General features: G+C 46.0%; 3 protein-coding genes and 1 long non-coding RNA gene across 4 annotated transcripts; 1 reads left to right on the top strand and 3 right to left on the bottom strand.

Annotated features, from left to right (window-relative positions):
* Positions 1-7,180: 7,180 nt before the first annotated feature.
* On the bottom strand, positions 7,181-8,215 carry LOC120680025 (polcalcin Phl p 7). Its single transcript, XM_039961674.1, has 2 exons — positions 7,627-8,215; positions 7,181-7,554 (listed from the first exon to the last, which is right to left on the bottom strand). Exon 1 carries the CDS (start codon positions 7,964-7,966, stop codon positions 7,724-7,726), a length of 243 nt encoding a protein of 80 aa, XP_039817608.1. The 5' UTR covers positions 7,967-8,215; the 3' UTR covers positions 7,181-7,554; positions 7,627-7,723.
* A 66-nt stretch (positions 8,216-8,281) lies between these two features.
* On the top strand, positions 8,282-10,703 carry LOC120680024. The gene is made up of 2 exons (XM_039961673.1): positions 8,282-8,715; positions 10,272-10,703. Exons 1-2 carry the CDS (start codon positions 8,399-8,401, stop codon positions 10,573-10,575), a joined length of 621 nt encoding a protein of 206 aa, XP_039817607.1. The 5' UTR covers positions 8,282-8,398; the 3' UTR covers positions 10,576-10,703.
* A 2,450-nt stretch (positions 10,704-13,153) lies between these two features.
* LOC120678517 (serine carboxypeptidase-like 51) lies at positions 13,154-17,513 on the bottom strand. The gene is made up of 9 exons (XM_039959748.1): positions 17,279-17,513; positions 16,712-17,199; positions 16,474-16,541; positions 16,269-16,374; positions 15,994-16,202; positions 15,791-15,911; positions 14,800-14,852; positions 14,538-14,676; positions 13,154-13,483 (listed from the first exon to the last, which is right to left on the bottom strand). The coding sequence occupies exons 1-9, from the start codon at positions 17,403-17,405 to the stop codon at positions 13,412-13,414; spliced, it is 1,383 nt and encodes a 460-aa protein (XP_039815682.1). The 5' UTR covers positions 17,406-17,513; the 3' UTR covers positions 13,154-13,411.
* Positions 15,063-15,784, bottom strand: LOC120678518. The gene is made up of 2 exons (XR_005676616.1): positions 15,573-15,784; positions 15,063-15,484 (listed from the first exon to the last, which is right to left on the bottom strand). It is a non-coding gene; the product is annotated as an uncharacterized LOC120678518 (long non-coding RNA).
* Positions 17,514-18,098: the final 585 nt, after the last annotated feature.

Here is an 18,098-nt window from a genome sequence, read left to right as displayed (position 1 = left end):
AGCACATAACAGAGCGAGAGAGCAGATCCGGATGGAGAGCGTGCGCGCATGCATGTCAAAGCAAGCTAGCGATCGAGAGCAGGCTGGCCACTGCTGTACAGTAGTAGTGGTACTACGTCTTTTCCATGGATCGATCGATGGATTGATTATCCAGGTGCTGCTTCTGCCTGCTTGCTCTCGATCGAGATGTACACATGCATGCTATAGCTTTTCCTGCTTTCCAGGGCCGGCCAGGACATGCTGCTCGCCGCTGCCGCGACATAGGCCAGACTACTATATATTCAATTCCATCATCATCATATCCTGCCTTTCTCTGATCTTTGGATTTTCTTTTCATCAATGTATGCAAGAAGCCAAGTGTTATAAGCTGCTGCTATTAGGTCGGTCGCTTGCATTGTTAAATCTGTTGACGGCGTTGCTGCCTGCCTTTAACCGATGGATGGATGGATCGATCTATCGATCGAGAGTTATTAGTTGGAGAAGCTGCTTATAAACGACTAAGCAATGCTAGCTGTAGGCCTGTAGCTTTTGAAGTTTTGATCCATGTACTAGCTCCGATCCTAGCTAGCAGTAGTATATAGATCATCACTGATCAGATCGATCGATCAGCCAGCACCAGCCAGTGGCGGATCCAGGAGATCAAGAAAGGGGGGGGGGGGGCTCAATCTCCCCTTCTTCTTCTTCCTCTTTTCCTTCTTTCTCTTCTTCTTCCTCCTCTCTTCTCCTTCCTCCTCTTCATCTAGGTTTAGAAATTGTTGGGGGGGGCTTTAGGGGGGCTCCAAAGGATCTATGGGGGTAGGGGGGCTCCAGCCCCCCTGCCCCCACGTTGGATCCGCCCCTGGCACCAGCAGATCGATAGCAGTGTGGTCCTCCTGATCTGAACTGATCGATCAACAAGCATGCATGCAGCTAACACCTGGAACAGTACGAACCTGCATGCCGGCCGTGTGAGCGAGCATTATTCATATCATGCCTCCATCTCGATCGATCACAGCCATCCATCCGTTCAACAATGTATCCAAGAGCAAGCTGATCGAATCGCTTCAGGTTATTGAGGCCGACAAGGCATGGATGGGTGGATCGATATGATAGATGTGACAGCCAGCACTAGCAACAAGCAGCCACCAACATTGCCACTGCTCACTCACATTCCTCGTCGTCGCTTTTATTTAGTTAACAGCAGGTTGCCCGTCCAACTAGCCTTCCTCTTCTTGACTCTTCTCCATTCATTCCAAATTATTAGTCGTTTTGACTTTTCGAGATATATAGACTTTACATCTAGACGTGACATATATCTAGATATATAACTAACAAAAACTATACATCGAGAAATTTAAAACTAAAATGACTAATAATTTGGAATGGAGGGAGTACATTTATAATCGGTTAATTGGAGTGGCACACAGTAGCTAGCTAGACTGATTATTATGAGTTATGATCGACCGCTTAATAATCGGATCCACATTCTGTAATTTACTCGATAACCCGTAGTACGTCTTTGATCGATCGATCGATCGTTCAGTACTTATATTTAGCTCGCTCCTCACAGCAAAGGGGTGCGTGGGGTCTTGTTGATCAGATATATACTAGTTAACTATATATATTATTACAAGTGTATATATATATGTATATATATATATATATATATATATATATATATATATATATATATATATATATATATATATATGAACTTTTGCATCTTCAATGATGCAAATAAAGATACAGCCATCATGTCTGCCGGCCATCATCATACCGTTCTTCCTTCTGCCACAGCTTTATTTAATTTGCAACATAATAGTACTATTATTACTAGGGTTAATTTGTTTAATATATACATAGACACACACATATATATAATTAAACAGATATCTGGTGGCCCCCCCATTTGTGCAGTTGTATTAGGTAGTGCATCTATCATACTAACCTTTAGTGACATGCTTTATTTACTGCTGGTTAGTCGACATACAGCTTTTAGTTTGATTTGGTTAATATACAGCTTTAGTGACCTGGGTGGTGGCTCAAAAGTCAAGGATATGCATGCATGCTATCTGAAGATCCCTAACCTGCACTACATATGCAGTGATCTGAGACTATATGCAGTGATGATCGGAGTAGCTACTACTACTACACACACCAGCAAGCGTTGAGACAAAAAATATTAGGAACTTGGTCGGTAGTGAATGGACTAGATGAATGGACGAATGAAGATGGTCGATAAATAAAGCAACGAGAGGGGCAGGGCAACAGGGGTTTCCCTGTGCAACATGCGAAATGCCATGCAGGCGCAGCAGAGTCCAAGGGGGAGAGATCAACGAGAGCGAGTCCAAGGACAAGGACAAGGAGAAAGGCAGCTTCCCCTCAATCCCCGACAGCTTGGAGCCATGTGCTTGCCTGCATCGGTCTGCATGCGACACTGCTGATCATTCTGATCAACGTACTCTGCACCCCAACAACAGCAACACACATGGATGGATCGATCAAGCTAATACAGATCAGCTAGCAACGGGGGTATGCAATGCATGCATAGTAGAGCAGGTAGTATGTGCTAGCAGCTAGCAAGCTGCTAAAGGTAACCGGCCGGCCGGCCGAGAAAGAAGCGGCAGCAAGCATCTATGCAAGTGCATGCCGGCCGGCCGGCCGGCTCTTCTGTCAAGCTGGAGCAGGACATCATATCGATCAACACAGGCAAGCTGCTGCTTGCTGCTGTCTGCATCCCGACAAACTAGACAGGGATGGACGACTACTACTCGATCGATCCGTATAGCCAGCAACATGTTCAAGCACGCGCGCACAAAATATAATTCAAGAGAAACCGTACGTACGCGCGTGCAGATGCTCCACGCATGAGTTGACGACACAATGCCGACATATATATCTACCAAGTAAATATTAATGTACAAGTACATTTATTTATTATATTGGGCAAACAAACATTTTAGATTTTCATGGAGGAATTTTATTGGATTTCAATCCTACATGTGTGCAGTGGCTCTTTCGCACCCTCATTTTTATTGGACTTCTAGTTGTTCCGGGGTTGCCAGAGGACTTTGGAGATTTACGAATTTAAGAGGATATCTGACATTAACCATGACCTTCCTAGTCCTTCTGAGTTACTAGTGGAATTTGCTATTTTTGAACTTCAAAGGTTATCTGGGCCAAGGATAATTTCAGACTACCTAATCGTTTTGTTGGTGTTAGAGGAGTTTAGATATATAACTTTTTATTAATTTCAAAGGATATGTGGCCTCCAGCATGTCCTGTAGATATTTTTGCTACCTTCCTGGATGTTCCAGTGTTTGCTGGAGGAGTTTATTGATTTCTTATTTTTAAAGGGTTTTGGCCTCAAGCATAAATATTTATGTTATACACTAAATACTTATAAAATGTGAGACTAACTGTCAGGTCCGGGGCCACGTGATATCTCACGTGGCATGGTCTTGTGCGAGATATAGGAGGAGATATTATGTATAGCATGTAACCACACATATCTTGCACCAGTCAGATTAGATGGAAATTACTCGGGATAAACTCCAGGAGATAGACCGACTTAGGGTTTCCAGTAACCCTGCTCTTCCGGCTAAGGGCGGGCAGGGACCTCTTCCATTCATCTAGACATTAGCCAAAACCCTTAACGCATAGAAACTTCCTCTCTACGCGTATCCAAGGCAATACAAACCACAAAGGACATAGGGTATTTGTCACACCCGGTTTATGAAGGCAAACCGAATGCATCTCATATGTGCGCCAGGATCAGTTTACACACATATGATTAACCATAAAGGGGTAGGCCATCGCACATGGTGGCCTACCCCTAGGGCCGGCACTGTTCCTAGATATTCTAGAGTTGCCAGAGCAGTTTGAGATTTTTTTTCTAAAAAAATAGAGAATATTTAACCTCAACATCACATATTGCTCACGTTTCCTTTAGCCTTGCTCGTCATCCTAGTTTTACTGGAGGAGTTTCTTAATATTAAATTCTGAGGATATTCGGCCTCAAATATAACCTATTTATTCATGTTTCTTTGTAATTGTCACTAGTTTTTCAGAAAGAGCTTTAGGGATTTTATAATTTTAGAGAATATTTGGTCTCAAGGCCCTCTTAGTCATTCCAGGTCGCAGAGGTGTTTTGAGATTATTTTTCGTTTATAAGAATATATAGTTTTAAGCATGAGTTATAGCTCATGTTTTTTTATTTGTAATCCTTTGGGGTTGCTAAGGAGTATGGAGACTTTAATTAAAGAGGACTGGCCTTATCCATAACCTATATATAATATTTAATTATAGACTTACTAGTTCATTGTTCTGGTATTACCAAAGGTGTTTTAGGATGTTTGGATTTCAAAGGATATCTAGCCTCAAGCATGAGCTATAGTTCATGTTTTTCATCCTTTCTATCCGGTCTGGATTTGTTCAAGAAGTTTGCATATTTTTGAATTTCAGAGGATTGATAGCTTTCAACATGATCGGTAGGCTACGTGTTTTCAGCCTTATTACTAGTAATTTTACGGTTTCTTGAGGAGTTTTATATTCTAGGATATATGGCACCAATTCTGACCTACATAGTTCTTTCTTTTTTTCCTTTCCTATCTGTTATGGCATAGTGGAAGAGTTTAGGATCCCTTAAATTCATTGAGTTATAACTACTTTTTAGGCACGTTTAGGGTTGCTATTAAATTTTAGAGGATTAAGGCATGTGGTTGGCCATACCAGCACTGCAATTTCAAATGAATATGCGCACAACCTCCGTGGAAGTTTGCAAAATTTTGGAAATTTAAACAATATTGCACAACTTTGCAGAACATCCGCAAATTTAAATGCAGCGCTGCAATGTTAGAAGAATTCAGGTGTTCATGTCTTTGCTTTTTGCATCTCTTATTAGGGGTTCATTGGATTTTCTTTTAGCACGTAGTCATCAGAAATAGCAAAGTTTGCATTCCCTTATAGCCGGCATGTTATAGCCAATTTTTAAAATAAACTTTATATAATCCACATATCTCATACGTCTCCTTTTGAATATATTAGGTATAGTTATGTTGTAGACTATGTTTTAGCTATCTTTTGGCCCAATACGAAGCAAATTGTAGCCTAAATATGTCATAAAAAAGAAAATATGCCGTTCGATCATTGTCTTTCAGTCGAATCTACAGGCCGCAGTGCAATCTTTTCCGCTTCCACCATCACCGCCGCTAGGCACGACACGAATCGTGACATCTGCACTTTCACCTTTCAGACTTCACTGGGCACTCGTAGGCCGCAGCGACGGTACTAGGGCTTAGTTCATAGTTTCGCACAGGCCCTCCGGATTTACTGGCACGGCCCTGACGACACAATATATAGTATGCATGCACCTCTATAAGTACATGATGCACTTTCTCTCCTTTGATTCTCGAATCCACCAATAGTAGATCGACACAGAGCATTCTATAGCCGCAGTGCTGCATAAATGATATCGATCGACGTGGACCAGCGACATGATAGATAACTAACACAATACTCTTATGTTGCATGTATGCGCGATTCATTCTCTTTTGATAGATCAGAGGGCCAAATATACGTTTATCAGAATTCAGAGAAAAAAAGCCCCGCCCTCAAAGTTGCGTTCGCCACTAACGCACGGAGGATTGAACAACCATGATCAATCAAAAGGCTTGCATTGTGAATTTTGACTTCCTTCCACCATGATGCATCAATCGATACTTCAGTTTGTTACAATAATAAGAAAGCGATATGACATTAGACATCGAGGGGCATGGCAGAGCCAACATACCGGGGGACGAAATTGAAGCAATTCATCATATAAATATATAACCAACTAAAATATCTACTGATATTGTTAAAATTACGTGCAATCTGATATAGAAATGGAGCCTTATCTCTCTAGCAGTGTTGTCGAAACTAGAAAGAATCAGGGGGGCTGTTTGGATTCAAGTGCTAATGTCCAAAAAAGGTGTAGTTTATCCAAATACGAGTAATAATGGGGTGGATTAAACTTTAACCAAAACTTAAAAATTTCAGCCAAGATGTGAGTGGTAATATGTGCTAAATTTAGCATTCAACTTTAACACATTCAAACAGGCCCTCAATCCTGCGTGGTCGCCTCTGGTTACTCCGGCCTGATGATCGAGTTGTCTGCGAACCCGAAAGGGTATTATATCCAGGTGCAGGCCGATGAAGAGAATATTCCCGGAAAAGCTATTAGCAGGCCGATGAAGTAGTATGTTGCAGCTGCACATCCGTGCATGCGTGGTTGGTTGCAACTGACAGCAGACAGGTCATGTGGTTATCGATCACATTATTAGGACAATGGTATACTTAGTAGCAAATAGCTAGTTGGATGGATCGCACCGCATCTGAATCTTCAGGGCTAGACCAGGCAAACAGCAGGATAGAATGAAGATGGATGGGATGGGATCGTGGACTAAACAATAGGCGTCTCAACTAGTAGTATTCTATATGCATGCTGTGGCTATACGCTGGCCACTCGATCTTGGCAGCCTGTATAACTTTTTCTACCTTTTCGAGTGAGTGAGCTAGCAGAGAGATTCCTCGTCGGCCGGCCAGTCCTGTCCTGTCCTGTGTCCTGTCCGATGAAAGACGCGATCGAGGGAGGAGGTGGATCATATCTATCGTCCTCCCTGCACCGCGCGCATGCTCTGCTACTTTGCTTGCTTGCTTTACCCACCAGCAGGTATCATATCTTTACTAGTTGATTCATTCAAGGGTAGGAATGATGGTGACTCCCCGGTGGGAGGCATTGCCCACCACTGCACCTCAGTTCCCTTCATCGATCAGTATTGCGAATCTGACGGTATCTCAGGCTAGTGGATTTGCAATCTTAATTAGTATGTCCACTACAGTTAGTTACTGCGCATTGGAGTCAAATGAAGCATGTATACTAGTTGCTTGTCTTCTTTTATTGTTCGGATTAATTTCTTCGGTTTGATGTTTGTAGCATTTTGGTTGGCAGTCTGTGCACTGCATTCCTTTGTTGGATGTGAACCCTCGCTCGTGAGATGTCGAGACCGGATTTTCCTTAATTAAAAAATTAATTCTGAAGATAGAAATAAACTGAATTTTCCCCTCTTAATTAAGCAAAGGAAAATACACACACTACTAAAAATTTTTTGGTCATCATAAATAAAACAATGAAACTAAAATTAGAGTGGCTGCAAAGAAAGAAACAATCATATATATTCCATTAATTAAATCATGGATATACGTTTTTCTTAGGATGCAAATACATGGTTCGTTTCTCCAATGATGAATTACATAGAAATTAAGCTGGCCTGCCAGACAGTACAATTTACTTATCGGAGGCATATCATATGATGAAGATGAACACGGGAAAAAAAAAGAAAATTCGTCCATATATATTGGAATGGAAGCCGATGCAACAATATGGGGAAGAAAAAAAAAGCAGAGACTCATCATCAGAATATAATCAAACTGATGGAGCTCGTACTAGCTAGCAGTGCTTAATAATTTGTTGGTAATAAATAAACCACCCGAAATGATAGATGAAATAATCAAAGACGATATATATATATATATATATATATATATATATATATATATATATATATATATATATATATATATATATATATATATATATATATATATGATCGGCGAGCCAGCAGATGGATGGAGCGACGGCGATGATACTCCATCTTGATTGATTGTGGTAGTAGGTGTTGGATCGATCACGCATCATCAGAATTCAGAAGACCTTGGCGACGTCCTTCATGAGCCCCGGGTTGGCGTTGCAGAAGGTGATGAACTCGTTGAAGTCGATGCAGCCGTCGCCGTCGGTGTCGATCTCGGCCATCATGCGCTGCACCTCGTCGGCGGAGGTGGACCCCAGCGTCCGCAGCGCCTCCGTCAGCTCCGACAGCGAGATCTTGCCGTCGCCGTTGGTGTCGAACCGCTTGAAGATCCGCTCCATGTCCGCCGCCTCCGCCATTGTCGCCGTCGATCGTATGGTATCTCCTCTCCTCTCGATCTGTACCGTACCGATCGATCGATCGATCGATCCCTCTCTGCAGATAGATACCGTTAAAGCTGCAGGTACCCAAGTTCTGACAGTACTCGATCACTGCGCGCGTTTGTGTCCACGCGTTAGCGCCTTTCCTCGACTTGTTCTTCCCGCTATATAGTATAGCCATGGAGGAGTGAACGAGCCTCACTACGTTTTCAGTTTGTGGAGGAGAGAAGACGCCGGGGAGAAATTGTCGGGGCACCTCACCGCCATCCACACTTCCAGAGCAGAGCAGAGCAGAGAAGAGGAGAGGAGAGGACACAAGCCAAGCATGCCATGCCTGCCTGCTGCACCTAGGCCCAACTAGGCACCTAGGCTTCAAGGCCCACCATAACTTTAGCCAGAGCCCATCTATGTATGGATGCAAAAGCACCAGCTCGGCCCACTCAAGTCAGCCCCTCCAACCCACCGACTCGGGGCGGAGCGTGGTGTCTGCGCAGCCACAGGCCGGGCCCGTCCGTCCGTCGCCGCGCCATCCATCGATCGCCGCCGGGTCTCCAATGGCCGTGCCGGCGGCCGCAGGCCGCCCCCTCCGCCTCGTCGCCGCCCCAGGACACGGACCGCAAGAAGAAGGCACCGTCGGGGTCCGGCCCCCACCGCCTCGCCGCCGTCATGGACGCCGTCAACGAGCGCAAGCTCCCTCCCGAGCTCCGCGGGCGAGGCAACGCAGTAAGGTCAGGCACCTCCAATCCTCCATCACTGATTCTCTCCTCTAGATACCGTACGGGACTCCCCAATAAACTCGTAGGAAAAAAATTGTAGCTTTATCTTTATTATTTGCTCATTCTGCTCATGTGCGGTGCAAATTTCTAATTTAGATTAAACATGATTAATGATGCAAGCATATGTGGCCAAAAGTACTGCTACTGCTAATTATGTGCATTTTGATGCACAAGATGTTACAGCGAACAAAATCCACCATGTGGACATATGCACAATTTGCAGGTTAACTTCACAAACGTTAGTCTCGCAATTATTTACTAGATAGACGTTTCTAGAGGATGTGAGCCCCACTACTGTAGGAGTGTAAAAGCTAGATGTTTTCCCTTGTACTACCAATCTACCATGCCAAACATGAAATTGATGGTACGTTCAATTGCCTCATTCATATTGTAGTGTGATATCTTGTTTATTCTTGAGTAAATTGGGATTTTCTTATTTTAGGTTCCCGGTTGTAAGTTCCAATATTATTTTTTTTTTGTAAATTTTTACCAACTTAGTATGCATTTCGAAAGTAATATTACCAACCTGTTCTTGCATGTGAGACTGATTAACAATCCGTTTTTTCTTCAAATCATGACATTGTATGCGAATTATATACCATTGCCGCACTGAGTGTTGGTTTAAGCTTCCTCTGGGATGATGTTGACCAAATTACGGGCACCTGATTTGGATATTATGTTTGTTTGGTACCTTGTTGTCCTTCAGGTACTGTGAAGTAATGATTAGAGTCCCCTTTGCCGCTGCTAATAACACTATGATTATCCTTACCACTTTAGTAGATCATCAACAGTGTCCTTTCTCAATATATTAGGGGTGTAAATTGGTGACCCTTAGGTGCACCTTCAATCCTCTAGTTCAAATATTTGTACTGCTTGTCCAAAATGAGGTCCTATTTTGGAAAAGTAGCACAAATATTTGAACTAAAGAGGGTTGGAGCCTTGGAGGTGCGCCTAAGGGTCATCAATTTACACCCCTACAATATATAGATAAGTCTCAATGGTGTCAGTGAAGAAATGAAGCTGCTTGAAACCTCAACCTAGCTTGATAACTGGTAATGCGTATAGGATGCCTTATTCATGATCTGCTGAAGCCAGGTTAGGCATAAATGAGCCAAACCTGCTGATTCCTATGTTTGGTCCAAGTTCCCTTTATGCATCCTTGGTCTCATGCTGTAAATAAAATATAATGTAAGAGATTATATCATGAGCTTAGTTGGCCTGCACCTCGCAAGTTTCTTTTAGTTACTTGTTTTAGTTACTTGTCAATCACTCTGTTTGATTACTCATAAGAGTGCGCAAAGAACATCATGATCATGCAAGCCAGTACTTTTGGGCTATATGCCTTGATGTCAGCAGTAGATTCTTGAACCAATAATTTCAGAATTTAAAACTGAATAGATGTTAAAGCTGGTATCTCGTTGAGACACCGAGGTTCTGACACTCAGTGCTTTACTTGTCCTAGGATTTAATTTTCCCCTAATAAACTGCAGCTCGTTTGCCAATTTCAGGTCTGAGACCGACATCGTAAATGTCGTTGAACAAAGAATATGGCACTCAATGGAAGAAGGGCACTTTGAAAATCTACCAGGAAAGGGCAAACCCCTGAATCTCAATTCCAATCCTCATGCTGATCCTGCTGAAGATACCCTTTACCGGATACTTTCAAGGAACGGTTGTGCACCTGAATGGGTTGAACTTAATAAGGAAATCCGTGGCATGATTGCTGGCTGGAGGTCAGCATTAAAGAAGGCTTGGGCAAACCAATCTGAAGTTGATGGTTCTAGCTGGAATGATGACTGCAGGATTCTCTAGGAACAAATTCGCCAGATAAATGATAAGGTGCTACTTGGCACCAGCTCACATATCTCTTTTCGTTACTGGAAACACTGAAATGGAATGATAAGGAAACACTGTAGCATCGCTGTAGCAAATTATGAATTAATAAGCCTCATCAGATTCGTCTCGCGAATTATCACTCAGCTGTAAAAAAACATTTATAAACAGATTTTATTTAATACTATAAAATAGTAAGATTCTTTTTGATGTGATAGGGACTTCTGAAAAAAGTTTGGAACCAAACAGGGCATAAGTAGCGAGTGGTGAAAATTTATGTATGACTTTGTGGCACGAATCTCTCTGCAGTTACTGCAGAGGGTCATCCGACTTTGTAAGTTGGCTGCACTAAGTGCCGTTGTTTTTCGCTACCTATGATGTGATGAGGACCAAATTGCTGGCCGGCCAATGTTGTGGACTTTATATTTCACCTAAAGCTTTCTGGCCCTGCTAACCCGTTAATAACACTGCAATTGTCCTTGCCAAAGTGAAAAATTCTAAAATGGTGTCAGCTGAGAAATAGATGGCTCGGCTCCATTTCCTAGTTAAATTACTGATATGTAGAGTACTCACTACAATCAAGCTTATCAATGCATTCCGATACCTTTGCTTCGTGTCAGTGCAATGCTCGGTAGACTCCCTTTATTTACAGGAACAAAGAATATGGCCACCCTTTATTTACAGGAAGGATACTTTCAAGGATCAAGGAAGGGTTACCCGCAAAAAAATAAAGATCAAGGAGGGGTTGCGCTTCCGAATGGAAGGGTTGAGCTGAATGTGGAGTAGCGAGCGTGCAGTTGAGGCTGTCCGCACCGGCGCCCTCTACCGCTCCTTGCAGGAGCCAAATAGCGGGATTTCAGCTGCAGCGGGACACGCTAAAAGGTTGCTACTTCAGCGGAGCACTCCGTTTCCTCTATTCTCGGCGGAGACAGAGGAGGCCGCTATCGGCCGACGTGGCTCGGGCCTGCCTTCCGGCGCTGCCTGCCCCTTTCCTGCTCCACACCGCGCCCCGCCTCGACGTTCACCGCCGTGCGCCGCCGCGTCGTGCGCCGTCGTCGCTGGGGAGGAGGCCCGCCGCAGACCCTGCTCCTCCTCGTCCTCCATCCCACGCGCACGTCGCCGCTGCTCCGCCCCGCGCGCAGCTCTGCACGCGCCGTCGCCGGCCCGCCCTGCGCGCAGCCGTGCGCCGTGGTCGCCAGCTCCGCCCCGCGCGCGCCGCCGACGGCCCACCACGCCGCGCCGTCCCGCCCTGCCTCGCCGCTCCGCGCACGCCGCTGGCCCGCCACGCACCAGCCCGCCCGCCGCCGCCGCCTCCAGGCGCTCCACCGTCGCAGGCCGCCCACCACCACCGCGCCCGCCCCGCCGTCCGCGCCGTGCACCTCCGGCCTCCTCCGCGCCGCGAGCTGCCGCGCCACCGCCGTGCGCCGCTGGCCTCCTCCGCGCCGAGAGCCGCCGCGTCACGCCGTGCGTGCTGGAGAAGCAGCGCAGGGACCCGCCGCCCAGGCCGCGGAGGGCTCGGCCGCGCAGGGCCCTGGCCACGGAGGGCTCGGCCGTGGCGGCGGCGGCGAGCTCGGCCGCGGAGGCGAGGAGCATGCGCGGCGGTGGCGACCTCGGCCGCCGGGGACGGTTCGACGCAGGGAGGGCTGCCGAGAAGGACCGGCACAGGAGAGGGAGATCGGGCCGCTCGCCGGCGGAGGAGGAGCAGGGGAGGAGAGAGGTGGACGTGGGGGATGGAGTGGATGGGTGGGTTCCACTCGTCAGTTTTGAGTAAAAAATGTTGATGACTGGGATATAGACGACAGATATAGAGTATAAATGAGTGTAGGAAAAATAAAAATAGAGGAAAAAATATTGATGATTAGATAAGAATATTTTTGTAGAGGAAAAAAATAGAGTATAACGACTGCGAGTGCAGACAGCCTCACCGGTATTTGGAAAATAGAGTATATTCGTGCCGGTCAAATTTGTTAAAGTTTGATCATGTCTATAATGATTAATATTAACATTTATGTATCGATCAAAATCTATTACGAAAATATATCCCATCATTAATCTATTGATACTAATTTTGTATTATAAATGTTGATATCTTTTGCACAAATTTTGGTCAATTTTGAAAACCATTGACTCCTCGAGAAGCGAGAATTGTATTCTTATTGGGACGGAGGGAGCATGCTTCTTCAAACCAAACAGGACCACAGCGGTGCGGTGCTACTGCTACAGTATGTACAGTAGTCGACCAACACACTTCTCTCTCTGTCATGTTGTATCCTTTTCTTTTGTATTCCTTGCATGTCTGCTTGGTACAACAGTAAGGCCGAGTTTAGTTTTTTACATGTAAAAATTTTGTGTTGGAATTTTATTAATTTGAAGTACTAAATGAAGTCTATTTATTAAATTTTTTGCATAGATGGATTGTAAATTGCGAGACGAATCTAATGATGCTAATTAATCTATGATTAATCCATAATTAGCGGATGGTTATTGTAGCATCACTGTTGCAAATCATATATTAAGTAGGCTCATTAGATTCGTCTCGTGATTTACAGATCATTCATACAAAAAGTTTTATAAATAAATTTCATTTAGTACTTCATACATGTATTCCAACATTCGATGTGACTTTTTTAGTTTACGGGTAAAGATCTAAACATGGCCTAAATTTATACTATCATCACCAGCTCGCACTGCTTACTTTTTTTTTCCTGCATGACTGTATTTGTGTAAATTAAGAAAACTAAATGGAGTACTACTACAAAACTAATTAAACAGGAAAAGAATCTTGAAGAATTGGTGTCAGGCCAGCTCTGTACTCCTACTCCTTGGCAGGAGATCGCGTAATGTCAGCCAGCATCTTGAGTGCAGGGCATGGGTTGTCGATGGGAACCTGGTTCATTGTTGTTGCCACAAAAACAAAAACAAAAACAAAACAAAAGGCTGAGCATTAGTACGCCATCTTAGCATCTAGTAATTAATTTCCTATATAAACATAATAGTAATTATTTTGTTCATCACTATGCACGCCCCCTGCATAAAGTTTCCTTTTTTTTCTATTCGGAAGACATGCACGTCCCGTAAGCATTGAAGAAGGCTGGCCCTGAAGCACTTCAGCTGTTCTAGCTGCCTGCTACTCCCTCCGTCCCATAGTATTAGCATTTAGAGCATTCAAATTTTTTCTCAGAATGTAAGCATTTCTGCAGCTGTTGGGTCCCACACTTTGATTCCCCCGCACCCTCACCCAGGCCAAGCCACGTGCGGATGAAAAAATTTCCCCACTCGGACTCCCTGCAGGCTGCACCGCTGCAGCACGCCTCCTCTCCCCTGTCGGACTCCTCCGCTGTGATGCTGTACTATCTGTTCTGAGAATGCAATATTTTATTTGTTTTTGTCTGTACCATATCATCCCATTTCAAGGGCACATGCGTCATTTCACAACTCTGCTATTTTTTCAATTTGAATGCTTGGAATGCTAATATACTGGGACGGAGGGAGTACATGGAGTATCTATTACCGTCGGCGCATGTGTGGCTCCCTGGGCTGCGCCCTAGGTCTTGTCTCTCTTTGTATCACAGAAATGAGGACATTTCTTGTGCACGTGCCCATGAAAAGCCTCTCTCACCAACTGCTTCAATGATGCACATGTACACTTTCCAGCTCACGCAGAAAAGGAATCCCTCCTACCTAGCTAGGATCCTATGAGTTGAGGGTGGATGCGTCACCTTCTCATCAGCTCAGCACACATAGTACATATGAAGCTTGACGACAGCAATGTGCAACGGCGATAGATAGATGGATATCGAGCAATTTGTTATTGGCTATGCAGAGGCCGGGTGTGTTTTAAGGTCTTTGTATCATGCATCTTGGTGTAACAACAATCTTGAAGTTTTACTATAAACTTTCGTTGTTGAAAAAAAAGGATAGGATATAATAAATAAACTTACCATGTGTCCAGCTCCGAGTATCCAGTAGAATTTGGGATGCTTGTACGACTTGACGAAGGCTTGGGTGCCGGACTGGCCTTCCTTGCTGCAGTAGATGGGCGTCCTGGGTGAGTTGATGAAGTTGTTGAGGCCGCCCCACCTGGCAATGCAAGCAGCAGCAGCATCAAAGCTCAGTTGACCTAGCTTCCTTGTGAACTTTGGCGTATGTATGACGAGACACAGACTGCAGAACCAAACAAGAGGTAATTGATGGGTGCATTACTTGAGCTTCTGAACCCAGTCCATGGTGCCTTTGGTGGCGCAGATGAGATCGAGCTGCATGATGCAATAGAGAGACAGACTGGATTAACTGGCAAGGCAGAGTTTGTTGTAACAAGTTGCAGCAGATCTTACGATCGAAATGGCTTGCTTCTGATGGTTTATTAGCAATAAAGCTAGCTAGGTACACATGCAGCAGAGTCACAACAGTCAGCCAGCGGTCAGATGGCTTCCTTGTGACGGACAGACCGTCGTTGTCTTGTACGATGGACTCAGGCATGCAGACTTGCAACTTTTTAAAACACAAATGAAAACAAGAAGGACTAATAAAAACGGCGTGATGAGCCTAATGAGGACATCGATCGCATGGCAACCGCATCGCATCGCATATATATATGGGGACGAGACTCACGGACCGGAAGAGGGCACCTGCTGCTTATCCATTCCAGCCGTGCAGTGCAGATGAGCACAGCATCTCATTCTCGATCATCTACTGGGCCCTAGCAATTAAGCTGCAAGTATACGTGCCACTCCATTTGGCTGCTTATGCGCTAGTACTAGTCTACTACTGTACACTACATCGTGTGTGTGCGTGTCCAGTAAGTAGGACGGACGGACAAACAAAACGCACATGCACTGCTGACCTGACACACACAGAGGAGGAGGCCACAGTCCGGCCGGCAGCGTGCCTGTTCCGTCCGCCAGAGCAGAGCACCGAGACTGCCTCAGATCAGATGAGATGTTTGTGTGTGTAAGTTTGGGTCTTTGGCTGTTTACCGAGCTGAGTTGTAGCCTAGCTTATCTGTCGTCCATCCAATGCAACAACATGCGGACATCGAGTACGGCCAACTGGTGCTAGCAAGCACTGCACTTGGTCAGTCAGAGCTTGAAACAAATGGAACCGGGACCCAATGATCAGTTTCAGGATCGACAAACTAGGCAATGGCTAGTTAGTCAGTCAGTCAGTTTGATCATTGAATTCAATTTCTAGTTACCTGGCCGTTGTAGATGGTAATATTGACGCCGAGCTCGAGCAGCTGGTCCACCTCCTGGATCCTGGGCTTCATGAAGTCCCCAGCCATAGCGTCGAAGACATCGCCAGACTGCTCTCCCCACCTGCATCGGATCAGAGATTATATTGTCATCAGAATACAACAACAGAAACGATCGAGATTGATTGACGGCGCGGCGTACGCACGAGAGATCCTTGGGGATGATGCCGAGCTTCTTCTTGATGACCGTGTTCATGAACCCGTCGAAGCCGCCCTCCCGCGCTGAGGCCGCCGCCGCGGCCATGGACTCGAGGTACCCCGAGTAGCCATTCTTCCTCCTGAAGGACGACAGGGTCGACCTCTGCCGCTGCGCCGCCGTCGGGACCGCGTCGTCCTTGAGCAAGTTGTAAAAGTCCTGCATGCAGCCATAGATCGATTAGCGACAACCAACCAACAATTACTGCTGTCTGCTGCTGCTTACGACGGCGTTGGAGTTGGCGAGGACGACGTTCTCCAGCTCCGACCACGACGCCTCGGCGTCCGTGAACTGCTTCTTCTCCACCTGGTCCTTGATCTTGGCTGACACACTGCATTGCGTTGCGTTCATCGATCAGCTAGCTAGCATTCAACTCCATCGAATACTCGATCCGCAGAAAAAAGAAGAAAAAAAACAACTAGCAGCATACCTGTTGCATTGCTGCAGGCCCATCTCGTCGACCCTGGACACTTGGTACAGCAAGGGCCCCCACGACAACTGCACCGAACAAAAGCTAATCATGCATTGACCGAACCTAATGAAATCACTAGTTAATTTTATTTGTCAAGTAGCAGCAGCAGTCAAACAACAACGTACACCACAGTGAGTCAATTCCGAAGCAAGTACTAGAACAAGAACAATTAAGAACAAGAAGAAAGAAGACTGACCACGAAGTCGAGGGGCGATATCCAGCTGTCTCCGAGGGCGACCCCGGCGAGGTTGGCGCGGAGGCGGCCCTGGTCGATGGCCCTGAGCGCGGCCAGCGCCGTGGTGACGGCGAACTTGCCGCCGTAGGACTCGGCGACGATGTAGAGCGGGCTGGCCCGGAGGCGGGGCTTGTCGCGGTAGAGCGCGCAGAGCAGCGCGGTGAGGTCGCGCGCCGCCTCGGCGTCCGTGCGCGCCATGAGGCTCCTGTCGCCGCCGTCGACGTAGCTGAAGCCGGTGCCGACGGGGTTGTCGACGAAGAGGAGGTCGGCCTTTGCGAGCCAGGTGGTGGCGCGGGGCTTGAGCTCGTCGTCCAGCGGCCCGATCTCCATGAAGTTGCCGTACCCGACGCCGGACGCGCCAGGGCCTCCCTGCAGCCAGAGCACGGTCGGCCATGGCGTCGTGTCCACGCGCTGCGGGCTGTGGTAGAGCCACCAGAACATGTGCGCCTCTGCCCGCCGATTGCCGAATCATCAGATGACAAATACATTCTAGTACTATATAGCTAGCTAGTAGATGCGTGCGCTTACTGGGTCGGACTTGGACGTAGCCCCACTCCTCGGAGCCATCCGGCGTGCCGGCGGCGTCGGCCAAGGCCACCGCGGCGACGGAGCACAAGAGCAGGACCAGCGCGGCGGAAGGCCCCGCGGCCGCCATTGCCTCTGCCTCTCCTCCTCCTCTACAGGCTGCTCTGCTCTCCTCCTCTCTTCTCGTTGCTAGTAGGAGTATGTATCGATTGGATCGAAGCGGTTACGGGCCGTCTTGTATTTTTTTCTCTCTCTCCAATATATAGAATAAAATAAAAATATAGGATGAGTTTGTAGAGGAGACGACGGATTATTATTGATGGAGACGATAAATGAGGACGACTGCGGCGGGCGGGCGGGCAAAGATCCAAACAAATTAAATACAGCTCCGTAGGAGTTTTGAAGAACACGTCGTAATAGATTTGTTTGTTTATTTGTAGAAGAAAAGTTTGTTGCATTAATTGAAGGGGTCAGTCAAATGCAATATATATGACACATCCAAAACAAACAGGAGCACGTTCTTATATACTATATATATGCCAGCAAAATATGAATGTCATGGTTGTTAGTTGCTGGTTTACAACACAACTGCTTCAGCTGCTCGATCCATCAGGTGAGCCTATTATTAGTAAATACAGACAGTAGGAGGCTCCAGAGTCTAATAACACAGATCGATCAAGAGTACGTTCCCCTAGGTCGGTCTGATTATTTGATCTTCAGGGATAATTCACATCGCAATCATCATTCCCTCCCTTCTCTTGTGTCGTTTCTTCTCTTGAATCTTGATGACTCGAGTCTTGAGAGCGAACCAGCGAATGAGATT

This window comes from Panicum virgatum, chromosome 6N (genome assembly GCF_016808335.1).
Source record: "Panicum virgatum strain AP13 chromosome 6N, P.virgatum_v5, whole genome shotgun sequence".
NCBI lineage: Eukaryota > Viridiplantae > Streptophyta > Magnoliopsida > Poales > Poaceae > Panicum > Panicum virgatum.
The sequence above is the reverse complement of the archived record's forward strand: the minus strand, read 5'-3'. Positions and strand labels throughout refer to the sequence as shown.